Below are 18,862 nucleotides of genomic sequence, written 5' to 3' on the forward strand. Positions count from 1 at the left end.
GCATCTCTAAATTTTCTGATTCTGTGGCCTCTTAGAAAATGTCTTTTGGATTATAAGCATATTGTATCTAGTCTTCGACTTGTTTGTGTTGCTGCTATTTGAGAATTCAATCAGACTCTGAATGTGCTAGCAGAACAAACAATTTAAAGAAAATTTCTTATTTTAGGGGAGGGAGAGGAAAGGAGATAATAAAGTGACTAAGCATTCCATAATTTTTCAAGCATTTAATCTATATTTTTCTAGTGTGCTTCTGCTTAAGTGGGGTTCATCTTTAACTCAAGGCTGCAATGCCTATAGGTCACTTTGGTCTCAGCGTTAATGCCCAGGTCCTGTCCTCATTTGGCAGTGTGCAACCTAAGCTGTATATAATATCTCATGTAACGTAAAATGGAGGAATGTGAACCTGGAGTAGGAATCTGGAAGTATCTTAGCCCCTCAAAGAAAAGCACTATAGAAACATAGGCTGTTATCACCTGTGATCACCTTTTTCAAAAGTAGGAGACAAAAATCTTCAAAACCATCATTCTTTTTTTTTTTTTTTTTGTGGTACACGGGCCTCTCACTGTTGTGGCCTCTCCCGTTGCGGAGCACAGGCTCTGCACACGCAGGCTCAGCGGCCATGGCTCACTGGCCCAGCCGCTCCGCGGCATGTGGGATCTTCCCAGACCGGGGCATGAACCCATGTCCCCTGCATCGGCAGGCAGACTCTCAACCACTGCGCCACCAGGGAAGCCCAAACCATCATTCTTGAATGACACTCTGCTTTCTTGCTGATGAAAGTAAATGCCAGGATCAGTCTTTGGCAAAACTGAGAAGGGAACATTCGCCCTCCCCATTTTGGTGCCGTTTCTGCTCTGTCTACCTATCCCACTACCACTTGTCTCCTTAAGTACCTAGGGTCTTAAGACTAAGTCAGAAAATGACTGAATGTTAAGCATTTGCAGATTGATGTGAACCTGTCTCTATACAGCACTTGTCCCAAGGGTATCTATATTCTAAGCTTCACTTCTAATTGTAGCCAAGGAATTACAAGCTTCACTGTGAAAGTGATGGTAGTTGGGGAAGAGGGGAGATGGGGATCTTTTGCCAGCTATCCGTGGGGTATACATAGGACTGCCCTACAAATCAGCACCTGTAATGACAGTATTGACTTCTAAGACTAAGGAACTTGGAACTCTTGCAGAATTATACAAGTCATTAATATACAGATACACACATTCATACCTACACAAAACACACATGTATATGTATGTAAATCAGTAGGATGCTGAACGGCTCACTACTGTCTGGATTGTAATATACCAATGACAAAATTCTGATCCTAAAATTTAACCTCCAGACCTAGTAACCATTTGCTCTAATAATTAAGTTCTGTCCTCTAACCCAAAGGGCTCTTAGTGAACATTTGGAGAATGGGTTCATGGATCAGCCAGACATGTAAAAGAGTCTCTACAGTGGCATAAATTATTATTTTAAGCATTTGTGGGAAGGGAGGGCTAGGAGGAAATGCCATGTCTTTACAACACCAAAAGGACCAGTTTGGTAGCTCAAAAACTCTGTCAAAATTGGTTCCAAAATAGTTGTTTGCCTAACATATCTATTAAGATTGAGTTCTTAGATCTCTAAAATCTATGCAGGTAACTAGATTGTGATATCAAAATTCTACCTTCACTCTTTCTTTTCCGAGGAAGAAGGCAGTGGCGTGCAGGACATCAGCGGCATGAGTGGAGTTGTGGTAAGCGTTGGAGGAGTGGTAGTTGGATTCAATCACTTGGAGCCAGGCCCGAAGGGTAGTTTCAGAACAGTGTAAAAATTCACATACTCCAAACCGGGAAAAGACTTTTAAGCCCAGGTAAACCAATGGCCTGGAAAACAGGGGGAAAAAACTCTGATTCATTGTATTCACCGCTCCAGAAGCTGCTTTCTTTGAAGCTACTGGGAAATTGAGTCATTTCTTTCCTGATGCTTCATAGGCACAGGGGTATAAAAATATGTCGTCTCCAAATTAGAAGGTGATAGAGCATCTCCTCCTCACTAGCCACTTCTTTAAAACTAGGTGCCTCACGGTGGTTAATCCAAAGGACTTCTAGACTGTCTTAAGTCATCTGCCCTTCAGTGGCTCTAACAACCGAGAGGTCCCTGACAGTCCCTGTCTCTGCTTCCACGTAACCTTTGTACTTCCTGTGTCCCCTGAGGAAGTTACTGAGCTTAAGGACAAAAGGAATGGCTTGTGTGGGTCCAGCAAAGTCATGTCATTTAGAATTAAGTTACTTATTTATAGTTATCATTCATATCCAACACCCCTGGAAGAAAATGGACTTCTGTAATAGAAGAGGACTTTCTGTGTTATCTAATCTTTCCCCTGCCTATAGGATGGATCAAAAGAAAAGTCTACAGTGCTCTCAAACTCATTTTGTAAGGTGGGACTTGAACAAGTTTGGGGCTAGGAATACTTAGAACTCTTGGCTCACTGGCGCAAAGGAATGACCTGGGTAGATCTGAAGAAGACACTCAGTATTTCTTCATCCTGGGTATCACCAGGCTGATCCCACATCTTAGCCTCCAATACTCTCTTCTCCATAAAGGAGCTCACTCAAGGGGCCACAGACTCTCTGCGCATTTGACACTCCTCCAGCATGGCATGAAAAGCAGAACCTGGGAGGTCACTTGTGGCAAGGACTCACATCTCCCTCAAAGTTTCCAGATGTGAAAGTCTTGAGTGTGTCCATCAATCCTCCCCCTGCCTACAGCCAGAGAAGCCACATACCTTTTGTGTGTCACAGCTTCCAATTCAAATATGTTGAACTCCCAGCTTTCCTCATTATCAAGTAATTGAGCGATAGAAGGGGGGACATCGTTGATGGTTACTGGCATCCCAAGGTGACTGTGACTCTGGGGCACATCTGAGCAAACAGATGGGGCAGGAAGGGTGGGTAACTGTGGAATCTTGAGTGCTGCTAAGCATTTGTCATCTTCATGGTTGCTACTAGAAAGAAAGTCTTGAACTTCCAGGGGTAAGAAGATTTTCCCTTCAGGGTTCTCTTACATTATTAAACTTCAGGACCCCCCAACAGAAAAATAATTCAGTTTAACTGTTTAAATATAGAGAGATTTGCAATTCTTATTCTGACAGCGCTCAGAGAAGTAATTTATATTAGGAGACCTGGTTTCAAATGTAGACCATAGAGATGCTTAAACTCCAATGAGACGAATAGAAAGTATCACCAAGGCCCTTCCCAAACAATAATCACAACACTGAGGAAGACAAAAGGCCAGAGACAGGTTATCAGTGACAAGTGGATAGAGGACAACTTACTCTTAGTGAACACATACTCGTTTCCTGACAACCTTCTCAAGCCATCCTGGAATAAAGAAAGATGCTATGAGAAGCATGCTTTATATGCCATTATCATTACTCTCTCATTTCTTTTATTAGCCAAAGAGATTTGAATCCTGAATAACCCAGTCAATCTGGAACTCCAAGTTGAAGCTCAAAATCAAGTGAGAACAATGGCTACAAAACAGTGGATACTCTCCTTTCCAAGGCTGTTAGCCCCAGGAGATGGAGAATTGAGAATTAAGTGGCTATGACTGCATTCAAGTCTCACACCTGAACTGTGAGTTAGCTCTGTTCTCATGCCATCTTTCTCTTGTTGCATATTGAAGCCACATAATGAAATCACAGAAGTGATCTTGCTTCGGGTGCCTGTTAATTTGAAAGGACCCCAATTACCCTCACAAGGACTGTGTTATTCTTGTGTTCTTAGATTTGCATCCTGGGGAGCCAAAGCTATGGGCCACATCTGGGGGATGATTTAATGTAAAGCCTTTAAAAGGTTGGGCTAATTTTTGACTAACATCTAAATTAACTCTTTTCCAGCTGTAGTTTCTGTCTTATAACATGAGCTTCACTGTTAGCCTTTAAAGGAAGTTTCTGGATTTGAGGTCTTTGGAAGGGCAGCATAAGGGAGTGAACAGAATTTCGATGTTCTGCCATCTAGTAGGCTCGTGAACTTTAGTCCCCAGCTGTTCTTGCATCTCATTTTCCTGCCCTCTACCTTCTACCCCCGAGTACCTAATTATTTAGACCTCTGCTTAAAAGCCATTTGTAATTGCTTATTTGTCATCCTCAGAAAGTATGTGCTAAGGTTTAAAGTATTAATGAAGGGCTCTCCTGAAGTCACACTCTGGATATTTAGGCCAAGAGCTTAATTTTCAAAACTGGATAAATTGATAAGTAACAATGGCCATAACCTTCCTGCCTCTAAGGCAGGTATCACAAGGAACTCCTCTGTTCTTAATCTTTCTTTCTTCTCTTCCCTAATGCTACATAAAAAAGGGGGAATCTTGTACTGGTTCCTCACACCATTTCCTGGAGAGGAAGCCCAACATGGTATGGCAGCAGGGGAAAGGAGGGCAGATAACTTGTTCTAGGAACCAGAATGGTTCTGCAGCTCTGCAGTGGCCAGCCTCCTGACAGACCCTTGGCAGTGTTCTATTTTTTTTTTAATTGCAGTATTTTTGATTTACAATGTTGTGTTAATTACAGGTACACAGCAAAGTGATTTGGAGATATATATATATACCTTTTCAGATTCTTTTCCATTATTACAAGATATTGAATATAGTTCCCTGTGCTATACAGTAGGTTCTTGTTATTTATCTATTTTATATATAGTAGTGTATATCTGTTAATCCCAAACTCCTAATTTACCCACCCTCCCCCCAACATTTCCCCTTTGGTAACCATAAGTTTGTTTTCTATGTCTGTGAGTCTATTTTTGTTTTGTAAATAAGTTCATTTGTATCACTTTTTAAGATTCCACATATAATTGATATATCTGTCTTTCTCTGTCTGACTTAACTTCACTTAGTATGGTTATCTCTAAGTCCATTCATGTTGCTGCAGATGGCAAACACACACACACCTTGCCAGTGTTCTTTAGAACTAAAGTCTACACTGCATTGGGATCGGGCAACCAAGGCCAGCCGAGGGGCTCAAAAGGATCAGGAGGTCACTCAAATTACAGGCTTACCAGAAGCCTTTAGTAGGAACAAGGAGGATGGACCAGAAAGCCAGTCAACACTCAGCATTTGGTGGCAGGACTAGACAGAAAACTTCAAAGTAAAACTCTTCGATGAATCTTGGACTTTGTTTTTCTCCCAAAGAATTCTTCCAGCTTCAGTCTCCAATAGGGAGCACAAATGAATAATTTGAATTTTCTCATTTTTCTTCACTTGCTGATAGATTATGATTACAGCCAAATAGATCACAGCAAAAACACTAGAACAGGATGACTCCTTAGAAATAAGCTACTTTTAGTGGTTACAAATGGTGGTATTGGAGTGCCAGCATGGGGCGGCTCCTCCTCCCCTCCCCATACTGAGCCACAGCAGCTCCACTCTGCTTTTATTGATTGTAAGGGGAACTCTATATAAAGGTTTTATTTAAAGAAAGAATTCTACAGCTAAGATTTTGGAAACTAGTGCTGTCATCTAAGTACCAACGCTTTCATTATATAAAGAGCCTGAGGTCCAAGGAATCCTAGCCATAACCCTCAATGGAATACTGTACCAGGTCAAGGGAAAGAAGTACAAAAGGGCTCCATTGTGATATTTAGCCTTCAATCAACTATTTACTCCTTACTGTAGTACAAATTCAGAGGACAAATTAGTCATTTGTGCTCCTGCAACTGCTTCTGGTTATGCTGATGTTAGCCCATACAGCACGTATTTCTACACCTAAAGGTAACAGTTTATATGTTACATGTTACATGTTCTCTGGAGTGCACTTAACATTGTCCTGCATTTCTGGGTTTTCCTCATCACTCACAGTCATCAGGCCTCCCACGAGATCACTGGTGTGGGGATCTTCATCTTTGGTACCCAGCTGAGGGGAGTACAGTTCTGTGGTCCGTAAAATTTCTAAAACTCTGTCCAAGGCTTCTGCTACTGTGACAGGACTGTTTTCTTGGGCTGCATTGATTATATTTATAACCTAAGGAAGTAAAGAGAGAGAAAGAATCAATTTGAGGACATTAGGATTCTTCTTCTCAAAACTCACTCATGTGCCTAGAATCCAAAAGAAATCAGATGATAACACATCTTACTGTTCAAAATGACCAGTGCTTTCACGGCACCACCCTCTTTATACTGAAGCATGCTTCTCATCCCACCCTATCCCAGTGTTTCTCTTACTTCAGGGACTACATTTTCTCAGGCTCCTTTGCTGATCCTTCTCCTTTAGCTCTCTTCTACAGGTTGCAGTTCCTCAGACTAGTGCTGGGCCTTCCTCTCACTCCACAGTCCTTTCAGAGATGAGCTCTTTCATTTCCAGGACTTTGGACACATACGATCCACATGCCCAGGACTCTCAAATTTATATCCCAGCCCTGAACTCCTTTTTGACTTTCAGATTTATATATTCAGTTGCCTGCTTGACATGTCTATTGGAATATCTTACTTACATATCCAAAACTAAACTCACACCTTGCTCTCCTCTTCCCAAAGCAAAGCAAGTAAACCAAACAGAAAATGAAAGACAAGAGCTGTACTCCTCTGGTTTCTACATTGCCGTGAAAAAAAGATATTAATCTTGTGCTCAGACCAAAACCCTGGGAGGCCCTGGTTGACATATCACTTTCCCTCAATTCTCTCCCTACCTGACAGTATAATTCATCATCAAGACGAACTGAATTTACCCCCAAATATTTCCTGATCTACTCATTTCTCTCCACCTCCACTGCTCTAATTCTAGTACAGCTAACACAATTTCTTGCTTAGAATTCTGGAAAAGGTCCCTAACTGTCCTCTTCTCTTTCACTCTTGCCATCTCCAGTCCATTCTCTGCATGGCAGCTTGGTGTTATTTTCAATAAACGTATCTGGTCATGTCACTCCCCTACTTTAAACTCTTCAGTGGTTTCCGTTGCACATGAACTAAAATGTAAACTTATTACAGCTCTATTGGCCAGAATGAACTGAGCCCGGCACAACTCCATGTCACCATTTCTCCCCTCTGCTCTCCAAGCTCCAGTCACACCTGACTTACTTTCAGGTCCTCGTTTGCTCCATTCCCTCCTTTTCCCACCTCCGTGCTCATGCCTTGCTGTGCCTGCTGCCTAGAATCCTCTTCTCCTAACATCTTTGTATCCTTCAGGTCTTACTTCAAACATTACTTCCTCTACAGAGAGACCCTCCCTGACCAGCCCTCTCACCCAACCAAACTAGGGCCCTAACCTAATTTTCCCTCATAGAAACCTGTTGTTTTCCTTTACGGCAGTTATTGCAATTTATAACTACGTATTTATTATGTGTTTATTTGTTTAATATCTGTTTCCTTTACTAGACTGTAAACTCCATGATATAGGTATTAGTACGCCATTCATCACGTTATCTCCAGAATATAGCCTAGTGTTCAGTGGCCCTGATTGCAGAGTCGGGGCAGCAGCTGCTACTCACCTTTGTGATGGGAGCCTCGATGGTCATGGAATGGATCCTTGCCATGGATGGGTAGCGACGATTCTGTAGGCTTGGTGCTGGAGAGAAGTCAAGAAAGTTGTATCTGGTTCTAGTGGCTCAGCTGCGCTGAAGTGCAGCAAAGGAACCCTGCACGGACTTGGGGGCCTGATTCCCACAGGACTGCTGTCCTCCACTGCTCCCCATAAAGCAATGAATTCACCCATCTCTTAGTCCTAAAAGGCTGAGAGCTCAGCCACTACTTGCCAGGGACTGGAAAGGGTGGTCTGGCCTGGAACATTGATGACAGGAAGGCTTTATGAGTCTCAGGTCCACAGGGGGATTTCAGAGAAGGTTGATGGGATCCGGAGGCCTCATCCCAACAGCCTAATGATCCCCCAGGAGTTACTTTCCTGTAAGTCACTAAAGCCCAACTTGGGCAGTTCCGTCACTTTCAGTCCTCAGCCACAGGCCGGGTAACTGGATGACTGTAGTGTAGGAGGGGAGGCACGATCCGTGGCCAGGGTGGGGTGGGCAGAAGAATGAGCCCCTCTTATTCTGAGTTAGGGCCGGGCACTCCTAAGACTTTAGGTTCTTAGCACCAGGAGCCCACGGTGGGTCTAGCTCTCATCTGTAAAAACTGAGCTAATCCCATTGAAATTCCTTCACCCATTATCCTCTCCATCTAAAATGTCCTATCTTTACATGTGGTTCAAAATCCAAAAGGTAGAAGCTTTATTTGAAAAGCATTGTTCTCCTCAGATCTTCCTACCCCTCCCTGAGAGGCAGGCAGGAGGGAATAGAACTTGCATGTTATAGAGCTGATAACTTAATGTAGCTGATGTCAGCAGAGCCTGCCTGCCGGTCAGCCATCTTTGTAGCCATCTCCACTGCCATAGCAGCCACCATTGCTGCCCTTCTATACTCTTCAGCCTTCACTTCTCCCATGCTCTGGAGAGAGAATGGATGATCCCATCTCCAACTCTATTCTGAAAACTGAACTAATCCAGTTGAAATGCCCTCATCCATTATCCTCTAAAATGGATACCCTCTTCATCTATCTACACCCTCAGCCCATCGGGAAAAATTTCAGTCCATTTTCTTCCTTCACGTTCTTGGTCCCAATCCCTTGCATGCCTTGTGGTCTATCCATCTTCCTCTATGAATTATACATCTTATCCCTAGAGTCTTTGGTCCTTGCTAGTTCAGCCACTTCTCTCAGGCTCAGGTTTCCCATTGTGACCTGAAGGACCTGAAGGATAGCAGCTAAGAGTGACCTAGCTATTGAAACTGAGCTGCTCTAGTGGTTATGTGGCCTAACACACGTTAGGCCATATAGGAACAAGCATGGAGTCATTTCACAGAAAACGCAAAGACTATATAAAAAGTAAAAAAAGAATAAAAAGGCCTAAAATTTTTTCCATCTACAGGAAAAAAGCCAGTTTAGTTGTAATCCTATTCCTTGGGGTTTTGTTTATATGCTGAGGAATTCTTAAATATATTCCTGTGTCATTTTCTACACTTTAAAGTCAAGGAAATCTGAAAAACTTACCATCACTGCCTCGAGATGATATTGATTTCACATCAATGGACTCTTTCCTCCTGTTCTTGTGTCTGAATGAATGAGACTCTAAGGATTTCAGAGTAGTAATTGAGAGTGATTAGTTTTCAAGCTTATTCACAGGCAAAGTTTAGACATATTTTTTCCCTCATTCTCCAAAGAAAACGAGGTTACTTTTTAAGCACTGTAAAATATTTTTAAGAAATAGTGAGCCACTGTCTCTTCAAATCATCAACACACACAGAATTATCAGTCATATTAATTGTAAAATGACATCTTTTCCTTGTGGTACCACATTACATTGTAATGGAGCTTATTATTAAGGGTTACTTAGTCCCATTAATAAATATCTTCTTGAAAATAAACATTAAAACTTGGGGGAAGGCTTCCCTGGTGGCGCAGTGGTTGAGAGTCCGCCTGCCGATGCAGGGGACGCGGGTTCGTGCCCCGGTCCGGGAAGATCCCACATGCCGCGGAGCGGCTGGGCCCGTGAGCCATGGCCGCTGAGCCTGCGCGTCCGGAGCCTGTGCTCCGCAGCGGGAGAGGCCACAATAGTGAAGAGGCCCGCGTACGGGAAAAAAACAAAAACAAAAAACAAAAAAACAAACGGGGGGAAATTTTGAGGGATTCATTTTGACATGAAGGACAATACATTTCCATGGGTGGGGAAGGCTTCTATGGGGATATTTGAGGAAATAAAATACTAGTCAAGTTCACAGAGAGTAGAGTTTGAGAAACTAATTTGGACCAAGTTTAGGTCCCTCTGTAAAAGACCTCTTGATGGTTTTCTAGGTTCTCCTGAGGATATGATTTCATCAAATGATGCAGACTGTTGATCCCAGGAATGAAGAGAAGAAAAAGCAGTTTTCTAATCCGAACAAATTCCAACAATTTAACTCTCACTTTTGTCCTTGTTTTCTGAGGGAAAAAAAATCTGTGTAAGTCTTTGCAGACTTTGAATTTAATGCTTAAAATGTGCTGTCACATTAATGTGAGATCTAATCAAACGGTGCATGCTACCAGTGAGGACCAAAGGATAAAAATGTCAGGGCAGCAGAGGTGGCTTCAGAAAATTGCATTTTCAGGGCATTTGCTTCTTGTAGGAGTAACCCATGAGCAAGGAGAGAAACTCAGCCATAACACAGAATTTCTCCTCACTGTGCAGAAAGGAGGCAGATGTGCAGGTTTCAGCAGGGGGATGCTTTTCTTAGACACTGATAAATGATCATATTCCAAGAAAGAAAAGAAGATGCAATGCTTTTTAAAGAACTGTCTACTGACACCAAAAAAAGTGCAAGAGAGCATAGTAACTAAGATAACCAGTTCCAGAGCCAAATTGCCAAAACTCCAATCTCCACTATGCCATCTAATACTGTGCAACTTTGGGAACGTTCCTTCTCTGTGTCTCAGTATCCACACCTGCAAAGTGGGGATAGTTATAGCACCGCATTCATAGGCTGTTGTGAGATGTAAACAAGTTAATTCATAGATAGCACTTAGAACAGTGCCTGCTACATAGTAAATATAAAGTTCATGTTTGCCTATTATTAATTACATTTGTTCATCTGCATGTATACCTCTTTTTAAGCAAATGTGGGATCATGTTATAATATTATTCTACTACTTGCTATCACTTTATAGTATGTCTTAGATATTTCTTTAGCTCACCTTTTTAACCATTTACTTTAATGTCATTAAACATCTGATTCAATTTTAAAAAGGTTAAATCAGTAATGAAACTTGAATTATATTTATATAGCATAAAGTGGAAGGCAGAACTATTATAAAGTTAATCTGAACAACATAGCCAGCCATAAGACCTTGTCTTAAATACCTAACTTAAACTATTTTACTACCCCTTTGCCTAATTTTCTTTCAGACCCTGCCTTAATAATTTTCCTAGCCTTGGATTTGAGTTTCAGTACTTCTTTATAAGATACCTATAAAATTATATTGTTAAGATCATATTACATCTTTCAAACCCTGAGGAAATAATAGTGGTCACTTGCAAGACATTGGATTTAGCCTATTACATTTAGGAATGTAATAATCATACACATTCCTAACAGTTGTTTACCAGATAACAAATTAAATCTAACTTATTAAATATTTAAGATTAAATTCAGGATTAAAGAGCACAAGAATTCCTCAAAATGTAGTTTCCAAATAAAACTAAACTAGGGAGGCTATAGCCCAGGCTGGCTGGTTGAATTCTAAATCATTCACTAGAAATAATTATTCAAAGATGGATAATGCTTATTCTTTCTTTTATCTCAGCTAAAATTAAGAAAATCTATAGCAATAGAAAAGACTAAAAGTTTGGAGAAATTATTTATTCAATAAAGGCCATTTAAATCAAAGAATTCATTTATTCATTCTCTCAAAAGATGTTGTGGAATGAACTTTAAAACCAGAGAAAAGAAGGATAAGAGAGATTCAAATAGCTATACTCAATGGCAAAAAAGGATACAGTGTCATCAATTAAAAAAAAAATAGCTACCACTTACTGAGCATCTACTATGCACCAGACATTGTGCCTTACTATTTATTTTAAATATAGTAATTATCTTACATAATCATTACAATTCTGAAAGCTACATAGTGCAATCCCCATTTTACTGATGAGGAAATTTAAACTTGGAGAGATTATGTGGGTAGCTTAAGGTCCAAGAGTTAATAAATGGTGGAACTTATGCTTTCCAAGATGGGATGGTTTCAGTTAATCAATGTTCTGTATTTATTGAGTGTCTATTATGTGCAAGGCAATACTGGGCACTGTAAAGGATATGAAAATGCTTATAACAGTTTTTGACACTCAGAAGCTCTTAAGTAAGTTAAAATAATACTCTCACTAGGTTAAAGAAATAAACTAAAACATCTGTGAAAGAGAGAGACAGAGAAAAAGTGTAGAGGGAAGAGGAGAAGGATACCAAACAGTTAAACGCCAGGTACTGCTAGACATTATATACATTTTCTCCTTTAATTCTCATAGGCATTGTTAATTCATTTTACAAATGAAGAAACTGAAGCTCAGAAAGAGCAAATGAAATCTTTCTGAGTAGGTAAAAATATGGTCCATTTTAGAATCCAGGAAAGGCACTAAAGTAAGTAGCCCAGGGTCCAACTTTATGCCTCAGTGGCTGGGAAAGCCACCAACAAGGGAGAGAATGTGTGGTGTGTGTGCAGGAACGAGAATTTTAAATCTTTGGTAGCAGACTGATTTTCCCCTCTAATGATCAAAGAATTCTAGACCTTTCAAATGTAGAAGTCATTAGCAGCCTCCTCTTTTTATGGCAGAGGAAACCAGGAGTCAGGCAGTGAGAGTCTTGCTCAAGGTATGATGTGAGGATGTGGGCAGCTGAAATGGTGATTTGCTGCTCCTGACTGCCTGGCGAGGGCCCATTCACATCTTCTAATTGTATGTAGTCACTGACTGCTGCAAAGAAAGCGAAGACTAACTATGGTATAATAATGTGTGTCCCCTGGACTTTCAGGCCACTCTCTATTTTCAGTTTATCTTGCTCTCCATGGTTTCTAGTCAGCAAAAGAAACCAGGATGAAGAAGGCATTCAGTAGAAAAGGTTGCCGTGAATGAAGATTCAAAGCTTTTTAAGGGATCCTGCTTTTAACCTCGCTCTCAGACCTTTCAGTATCAGCACTCAGATATCAGCAATCCAAGTTCTGGGGTGGTGACTGTCAATCCAGACTTCTTCAGAGTGATTCATAGACTTGAACCCACAAATTCCACCTGAGTATGTATGAGTGAAATTGAAGTATTCTCACCTGTTTGAGAATTATCTCCTGAGTCACGATGAACCTTGTGAATCTAAAGTTGTTCAGAAGTTTGGTAAAGCAAGAAAAAGAGATTTAAAATATGGTATTAGTTACATTTCCAGCCAAACAAATTCATTAAAAACTCTGAAAAATTCAAGAAAACAAGAAGTTGCACAGATAATATGAACAGATGAAAGATGGACACCAGCTGATAATACTACAAATTCTCTGTTACATCCAGACACTTATAGAATGCTTGAGCCTGACAGCAGGGAGATACCCAAGGGATACACTTTCTAAGCAAGACGTCTAGATCTCCAGTCAGCTGTTCTCATTTTGACAGTCTGCAGAAATGCAGAAAGACAAAAAACCAAAATTTAAAACAAAATTTAAGATTTTTATATGTACTCTGTTTATATTTCAGACATGCTATACATTTTTCCTGTAATATAAAAGCAATCTAAATTTAAGCCTAGGATATTAAAAAACTTTCCCCCAAAGCTCTTCAAATGCACTTCAGTTATAGACAGTCAATTTACTAAATGTTTCTTCATAAAGTCTGAACTTTAGATTCAATTTTGCACCTAGTTCTTTCTCGGTATCAATTTTTTTGGGCTAATGCTCAGTACATATCTGTCAAATGTTTAGTGCAGTTATTAACATTAGAAATAATAAATATGCTTTCTTTGGGGGTTCTGTATTTCTGGTGTTTATAACTAAGACACTGTTACTGGGGCACACCTAGCTTTATCATGATTATAATCATGCTGCTTTGCTGCTAAATCCACCTACTTCCAGTTTCTCAAACCATCACACATTTGTAAGCACTGAATGAATGGAATAAATTAACCTGAAAAACAAGACAGATGAGTATGTAGGACTGTTTATGGGGGGAAGATTAGTATGTTTAGCAGCATCAGCTGTAACAGCCAGAAGTCCCATATATTTCAGATACAGTAAAATGTTCCAGCTTGACTGAACCATTGAAAAATCATCATGTAAAACTGAAGTGTTAAAATAGGGGTTTTGTATGAATTATTCTGCACAGTTCATTCCACATAATTACAGAAAAAATTACACAGCCAGCCTGTGTGAGATCTTGGCCTTGTATGTGACTAAGGGCTGTGGCTTATTTATCCCGTAACTATGGGAACTTTTTATTTCTTCTGTGAACAACTGTTTTATGTTTTTTCTTTACAAATAAAGATCATTTGCTACAAAGCTACTGAGTGCAGTATGAATTTCTGATAACCAAATGAATACAACTTTTTCTCAGTCAGCTTCAGCTCAAAAGCAAGTGATCTTTAAATGCTTAGCTTTTCTCTTTGACTCACAATACATCTCTCCTTTAGGAACAAAGCCCCATGGCCACTTTCTTGTCTTTCGTTGACTTCTGCAGGCCAGCTGATTGAACTGTGGGCCTCCTAGGAGGTCAGTGTAGGCTTTGTGCTCCATCTAGTCTCGACGGAACTAGATGAAGCCCAAGGTCCAGCAGATGCACAGTCCAACCCTGCCTTTGGGTCGGAAATGTGCACCTGCCCCTGAAGGGAGAAGAGGGGACAGGGAGGAGGGGAGAGGAGAGGTACCGGGTCTGTCTGCTGAGGTGGCTCTGGACTTTCTCCACACAGGATGTTGCATTCAGCGATTTCTGAGCTGAGCACGCTGCATCCCCATAAACCTGTGGCCCTCAATTGGCTCATCTGTCTCTGATGGGCTCTTCGTTAGGGACAGCAGCAGAAACTGGAAGTACTCCTCAAACAACCAATCACCACTTGCTTTGCACGCAGAGGTTCTGCAGGGCTGTGTCAGGTCATAATTCCCTTCACAATCCTCTGTGGTAAGAGCAGTGCCTGAGGACAGTTTGCCCATCACACCCCAGCAGTGCTAGGTTTTTACTGAAGCTTCCAACTCAGGTTATCTTCCTGCCTCTCCCAGATACCTCCTTTTACAACCAAAGATTCATGTGAATGAAAACAATTCTTTTAGAATTACAATTTTCTTCTTGGAAGGCTAAACCCACCCATCATTTATAACTTGGTATGAATGCTTTTATTAAAATTATTTCCTCAGGGCTTCCCTGGTGGCGCAGTGGTTGAGAGTCCGCCTGCCGATGCAGGGGACACGGGTTCGTGCCCCGGTCCGGGAAGATCCCACATGGCGTGGAGCGGCTGGGCCCGTGAGCCATGGCCGCTGAGCCTGCGCGTCCGGAGCCTGCGCTCCATCCGCAATGGCAGAGGCCACAGCAGTGTTTTTTTACCGCAAAAAAAAACAAAACAAAAAAACCCAAAATTATTTCCTCATAATTCTCAGTCAGGTTCACTGAAGAAATACAGAGAACGAGTGGTCCTGTAGTTTGGCACTCTCTGGTGGGCAGCCAGGAGAGGCCTGTGGGCAGGAAGAGAGGAGGAACCACTTCTCCTGTGACCAAAGCAGCCATCTCTTACATGTTTGCACGGTGCTAGCAGCTCTACATTTACAATCTAGTCATTACAGCACCCTTGAAAGGAGGAAAGGTGGTCATTCCTTCTGACAGATGCAGAAGCTGAGGTTTCGAGAAGTTGAGGGGCTTGTCTGAACCACACAGCTAGCACGCAGCAGATCCCAATTTCAAACCCAGCTCTCTCCATCTAAAACCACTTCTCTTTGTCACGTTGCTCTCTACAGTCAGGCCCCAGAAGGGAAGCCCCGGCGCAAGCTTGTTAAACTGGGGTCTGAGGACAATATCCCTGGGTTCAGTGAAGGGCATGTGTCTGAATACAATTTTCTGTGTAATTTTGGGGAGGGTTTCAATCTCTGCTATCGATAGGTTTTGTCACATGCATGCTAAAGCAAAGAAAAGAAATCGTAATTCAATGGTTACAGGTCAGCCAATCTCTCCAGAGTGTAGTGTTTTTGTTTTCCCTTTTGTAATGGAAATGCATACAGTAATGACTAAGAATTCTGATATCATGTGTCCCCCAGGCTTCAGCACTAAGGTTCTGCAATGTGAATACTGCTGGCCTTGCCTGTGCCACTCTTGCCAGAGCTCAAAGCTGGAATTTCTTAGCAAGGCCTTGGAAGCTTATAGCCTGTTTTTGGGGAAAAAAAAATCATAATTCCAATCTTTTAATTCCTTAAAATACTATAGGTTCCCACAAGTGTTACTGTCCTTGTGCTAAATGCTTTGTGTACAGATACCTGATTATGCTTGGCTCAAAAGCACTACGAATTCTGGGTGTGTGTGTGTACACGTGCGTGTATGTGTGATTTCAGGGTCATTTGATTGTTTTCCTCTTAAAGAATAATCATTTTAAGATGATATTTTCTTTACACATCCACCAGAATGTCTAAAAAGGAAATTCTGTCAAGTATGTGGAAAAAGTAGAACTCTCACATGTTGGAGGGTGTATAAAGTGGTACAGACACTACGAAAAAGGTCTGGTAGTTTCTTACAAAATTAAACATATGCCTACACTATGACCCAACAAATAACATACAAGGGAATCCCCATAAGGTTAACAGCTGATCTTTCAGCAGAAACTCTGCAAGGCAGAAGAGACTGGCAGGACATATTTAAAGTGATGAAAGAGAAAAACCTACAACCAAGATTACTCTACCGAGCAAGGATCTCATTCAGATTCGAGGAGAAATTAAAACCTTTACAGACAAGCAAAAGTTAAGAGAGTTCAGCAGCACCAAACCAGCTTTACAACAAATGCTAAAGGAACGTCTCTAGGCAGGAAACACAAGAGAAGGAAAAGACCTACAATAACAAACCCCAAACAATTAAGAAAATGGTAACATAGGAAGACACATATCAATAACTACCTTAAACATAAATGGATTAAATGCTCCAACCAAAAGACACACACTGGCTGAATGGATACAAAAACAAGACCTGTATATATGCTGTCTACAAGAGACCCACTTCAGACCTAGGGACACATACAGACTGAAAGTGAGGGGATGAAAAAGATATTCCATGCAAATGGAAATCAAAAGAAAGCTGGAGTAGCAATTCTCATATCAGCCAAAATAGACTTTAAAACAAAGACTATTACAAGAGACAAAGAAGGACACTACATAATGATGAAGGGAATCAATCCAAGAAGAAGGTATAACAATTGTAAATATTTATGCACCCAACATAGCACACGATAAATAAGGCGAATGCTAACAGCCATAAAAGGGGAAATCAAGAGTAACACAATCATAGTATGAGACTTTAACACCCCACTTTCACCAATGGACAGATCATCCAAAATGAAAATAAATAAGGAAACACAAGCTTTAAATGATACATTAAACAAGATGGACTTAATAGATATTTATGGGACATTCCATCCAAAAACAACAGAATACACTTTCTTCTCAAGTGCTCATGGAACATTCTCCAGGATAGATCATATCCTGGGTCACAAATCAAGCCTTGGTAAATTTAAGAAAATTGAAATCGTATCAAGTATCTTTTCTGACCACAATGCTATGAGACTAGATATCAATTACAGGAAAGAATCTGGAAAAAATACAAACACACGGAGGCTAAACAATACACTACTTAATAAGCAAGAGATCACTGAGGACATAAAAAAATACCTAGAAACAAATGACAATGGAGACACAACAACCCCAAACCTATGGGATGTAGCAAAAGCAGTTCTAAGAGGGAAGTTTATAGCAATACAACCCTACCTCAAGAAACAAGAAATGTCTCAAATAAACAACCTAACCTTACACCTAAAGCAATTAGAGAAGCAAGAACAAAAGAACCCCTAAAGTTAGCAGAAGGAAAGAAATCATAAAGATCAGATCAGAAATAAATGAAAAAGAAATGAAGGAAACAATAGCAAAGATCAATAAAACTAAAAGCTGGTTCTTTGAGAAGATAAACAAAATTGATAAACCATTAGCCAGACTCATCAAGAAAAAAATGGAGAAGACTCAAATCAATAGAATTAGATGAAAAAGCAGAAGTAACAACTGATACTGCAGAAATACAAAGGATCACGAGAGATTACTACAAGCAACTATATGCCAATAAAATGGACAACCTGGAAGAAATGGACAAATTCTTAGAAAAGTACAACCTTTCGAGACTGAACCAAGAAGAAATAGAAAATATAAACAGACCAATCACAAGCACTGAAATTGAGACTGTGATCAAAAATCTTCCAGCAAACAAAAGCCCAGAACCAGATGGCTCCACAGGCGAATACTATCAAACATTTAGAGAAGAGCTAACACCTATCCTTCTCAAACTCTTCCAAAATATAGCAGAGGGAGGAATACTGCCAAACTCATTCAACGAGGCCACCATCACTCTGATACCAAAACCAGAGAAAGATGTTCACAAAAGAAGAGAACTACAGGCCAATATCACTGATGAACATAGATGCAAATAGCCTCAACAAAATACTAGCAAACAGAATCCAACAGCACATTAAAAGGATCATACACCATGATCAAGTGGGGTTTATCCCAGGAATGCAAGGATTCTTCAATATATGCAAATCAATTAATGTGATACACCATACTAACAAACTGAAGGATAAAACCCATATGATCATCTCAATAGATGCAGAAAAAGCTTTCAACAAAATTCAACACCAATTTATGATAATCCTCGAGAAAGTAGGCATAGAGGGAACTTACCTCAACATAATAAAGGCCATATTTTACAAACCCACAACCAACATCATTCTCAATGGTGAAAAACAGAAACCATTTCCACTAAGACCAGGAACAAGACAAGGTTGCCCACTCTCACCACTAATATTCAACATAGTTTTGGAAGTTTTAGCCATGGCAATCAGAGAAGAAAAAAAAAAAAGAAATCCAAATTGGAAAAGAAGAAGTAAAGCTGTCACTGTTTGCAGATGACCTGATACTATACATAGAGAATCCTAAAGATGTTACCAGAAAACTGCTAGAGCTCATCAATGAATTTGGTAAAGTAGCAGGATACAAAATTAATGCACAGAAATCTCTTGCATTCCTCTACACTAATGATGAAAAATCTGAAAGATAAATTAAGGAAACACTCCCATTTACTATTGCAACAAAAAGAATAAAATACCTAGGAATAAACCTA

The 18,862-nt window shown here is 40.5% G+C and overlaps 1 protein-coding gene across 12 annotated transcripts in view; it reads right to left on the minus strand.

Annotated features, from left to right (window-relative positions):
* PDE8B (phosphodiesterase 8B) overlaps window positions 1-18,862 on the minus strand; it is a 379,854-nt gene that overhangs the window by 19,735 nt on the left and 341,257 nt on the right. For all 12 annotated transcript variants that reach the window (XM_060009266.1, XM_060009269.2, XM_060009271.2 and 9 more), the window contains 7 exons: window positions 12,802-12,844; window positions 9,010-9,087; window positions 7,461-7,537; window positions 5,834-5,998; window positions 3,317-3,362; window positions 2,768-2,903; window positions 1,667-1,865 (listed from right to left, as the gene is read on the minus strand). In XM_060009266.1, coding sequence (XP_059865249.1) covers window positions 1,667-1,865; window positions 2,768-2,903; window positions 3,317-3,362; window positions 5,834-5,998; window positions 7,461-7,537; window positions 9,010-9,087; window positions 12,802-12,844 — 744 coding nt within the window. The remainder of the gene's footprint in view (window positions 1-1,666; window positions 1,866-2,767; window positions 2,904-3,316; window positions 3,363-5,833; window positions 5,999-7,460; window positions 7,538-9,009; window positions 9,088-12,801; window positions 12,845-18,862) is intronic.

Source organism: Delphinus delphis, chromosome 3 (assembly GCF_949987515.2).
Source record: "Delphinus delphis chromosome 3, mDelDel1.2, whole genome shotgun sequence".
Lineage (NCBI taxonomy): Eukaryota > Metazoa > Chordata > Mammalia > Artiodactyla > Delphinidae > Delphinus > Delphinus delphis.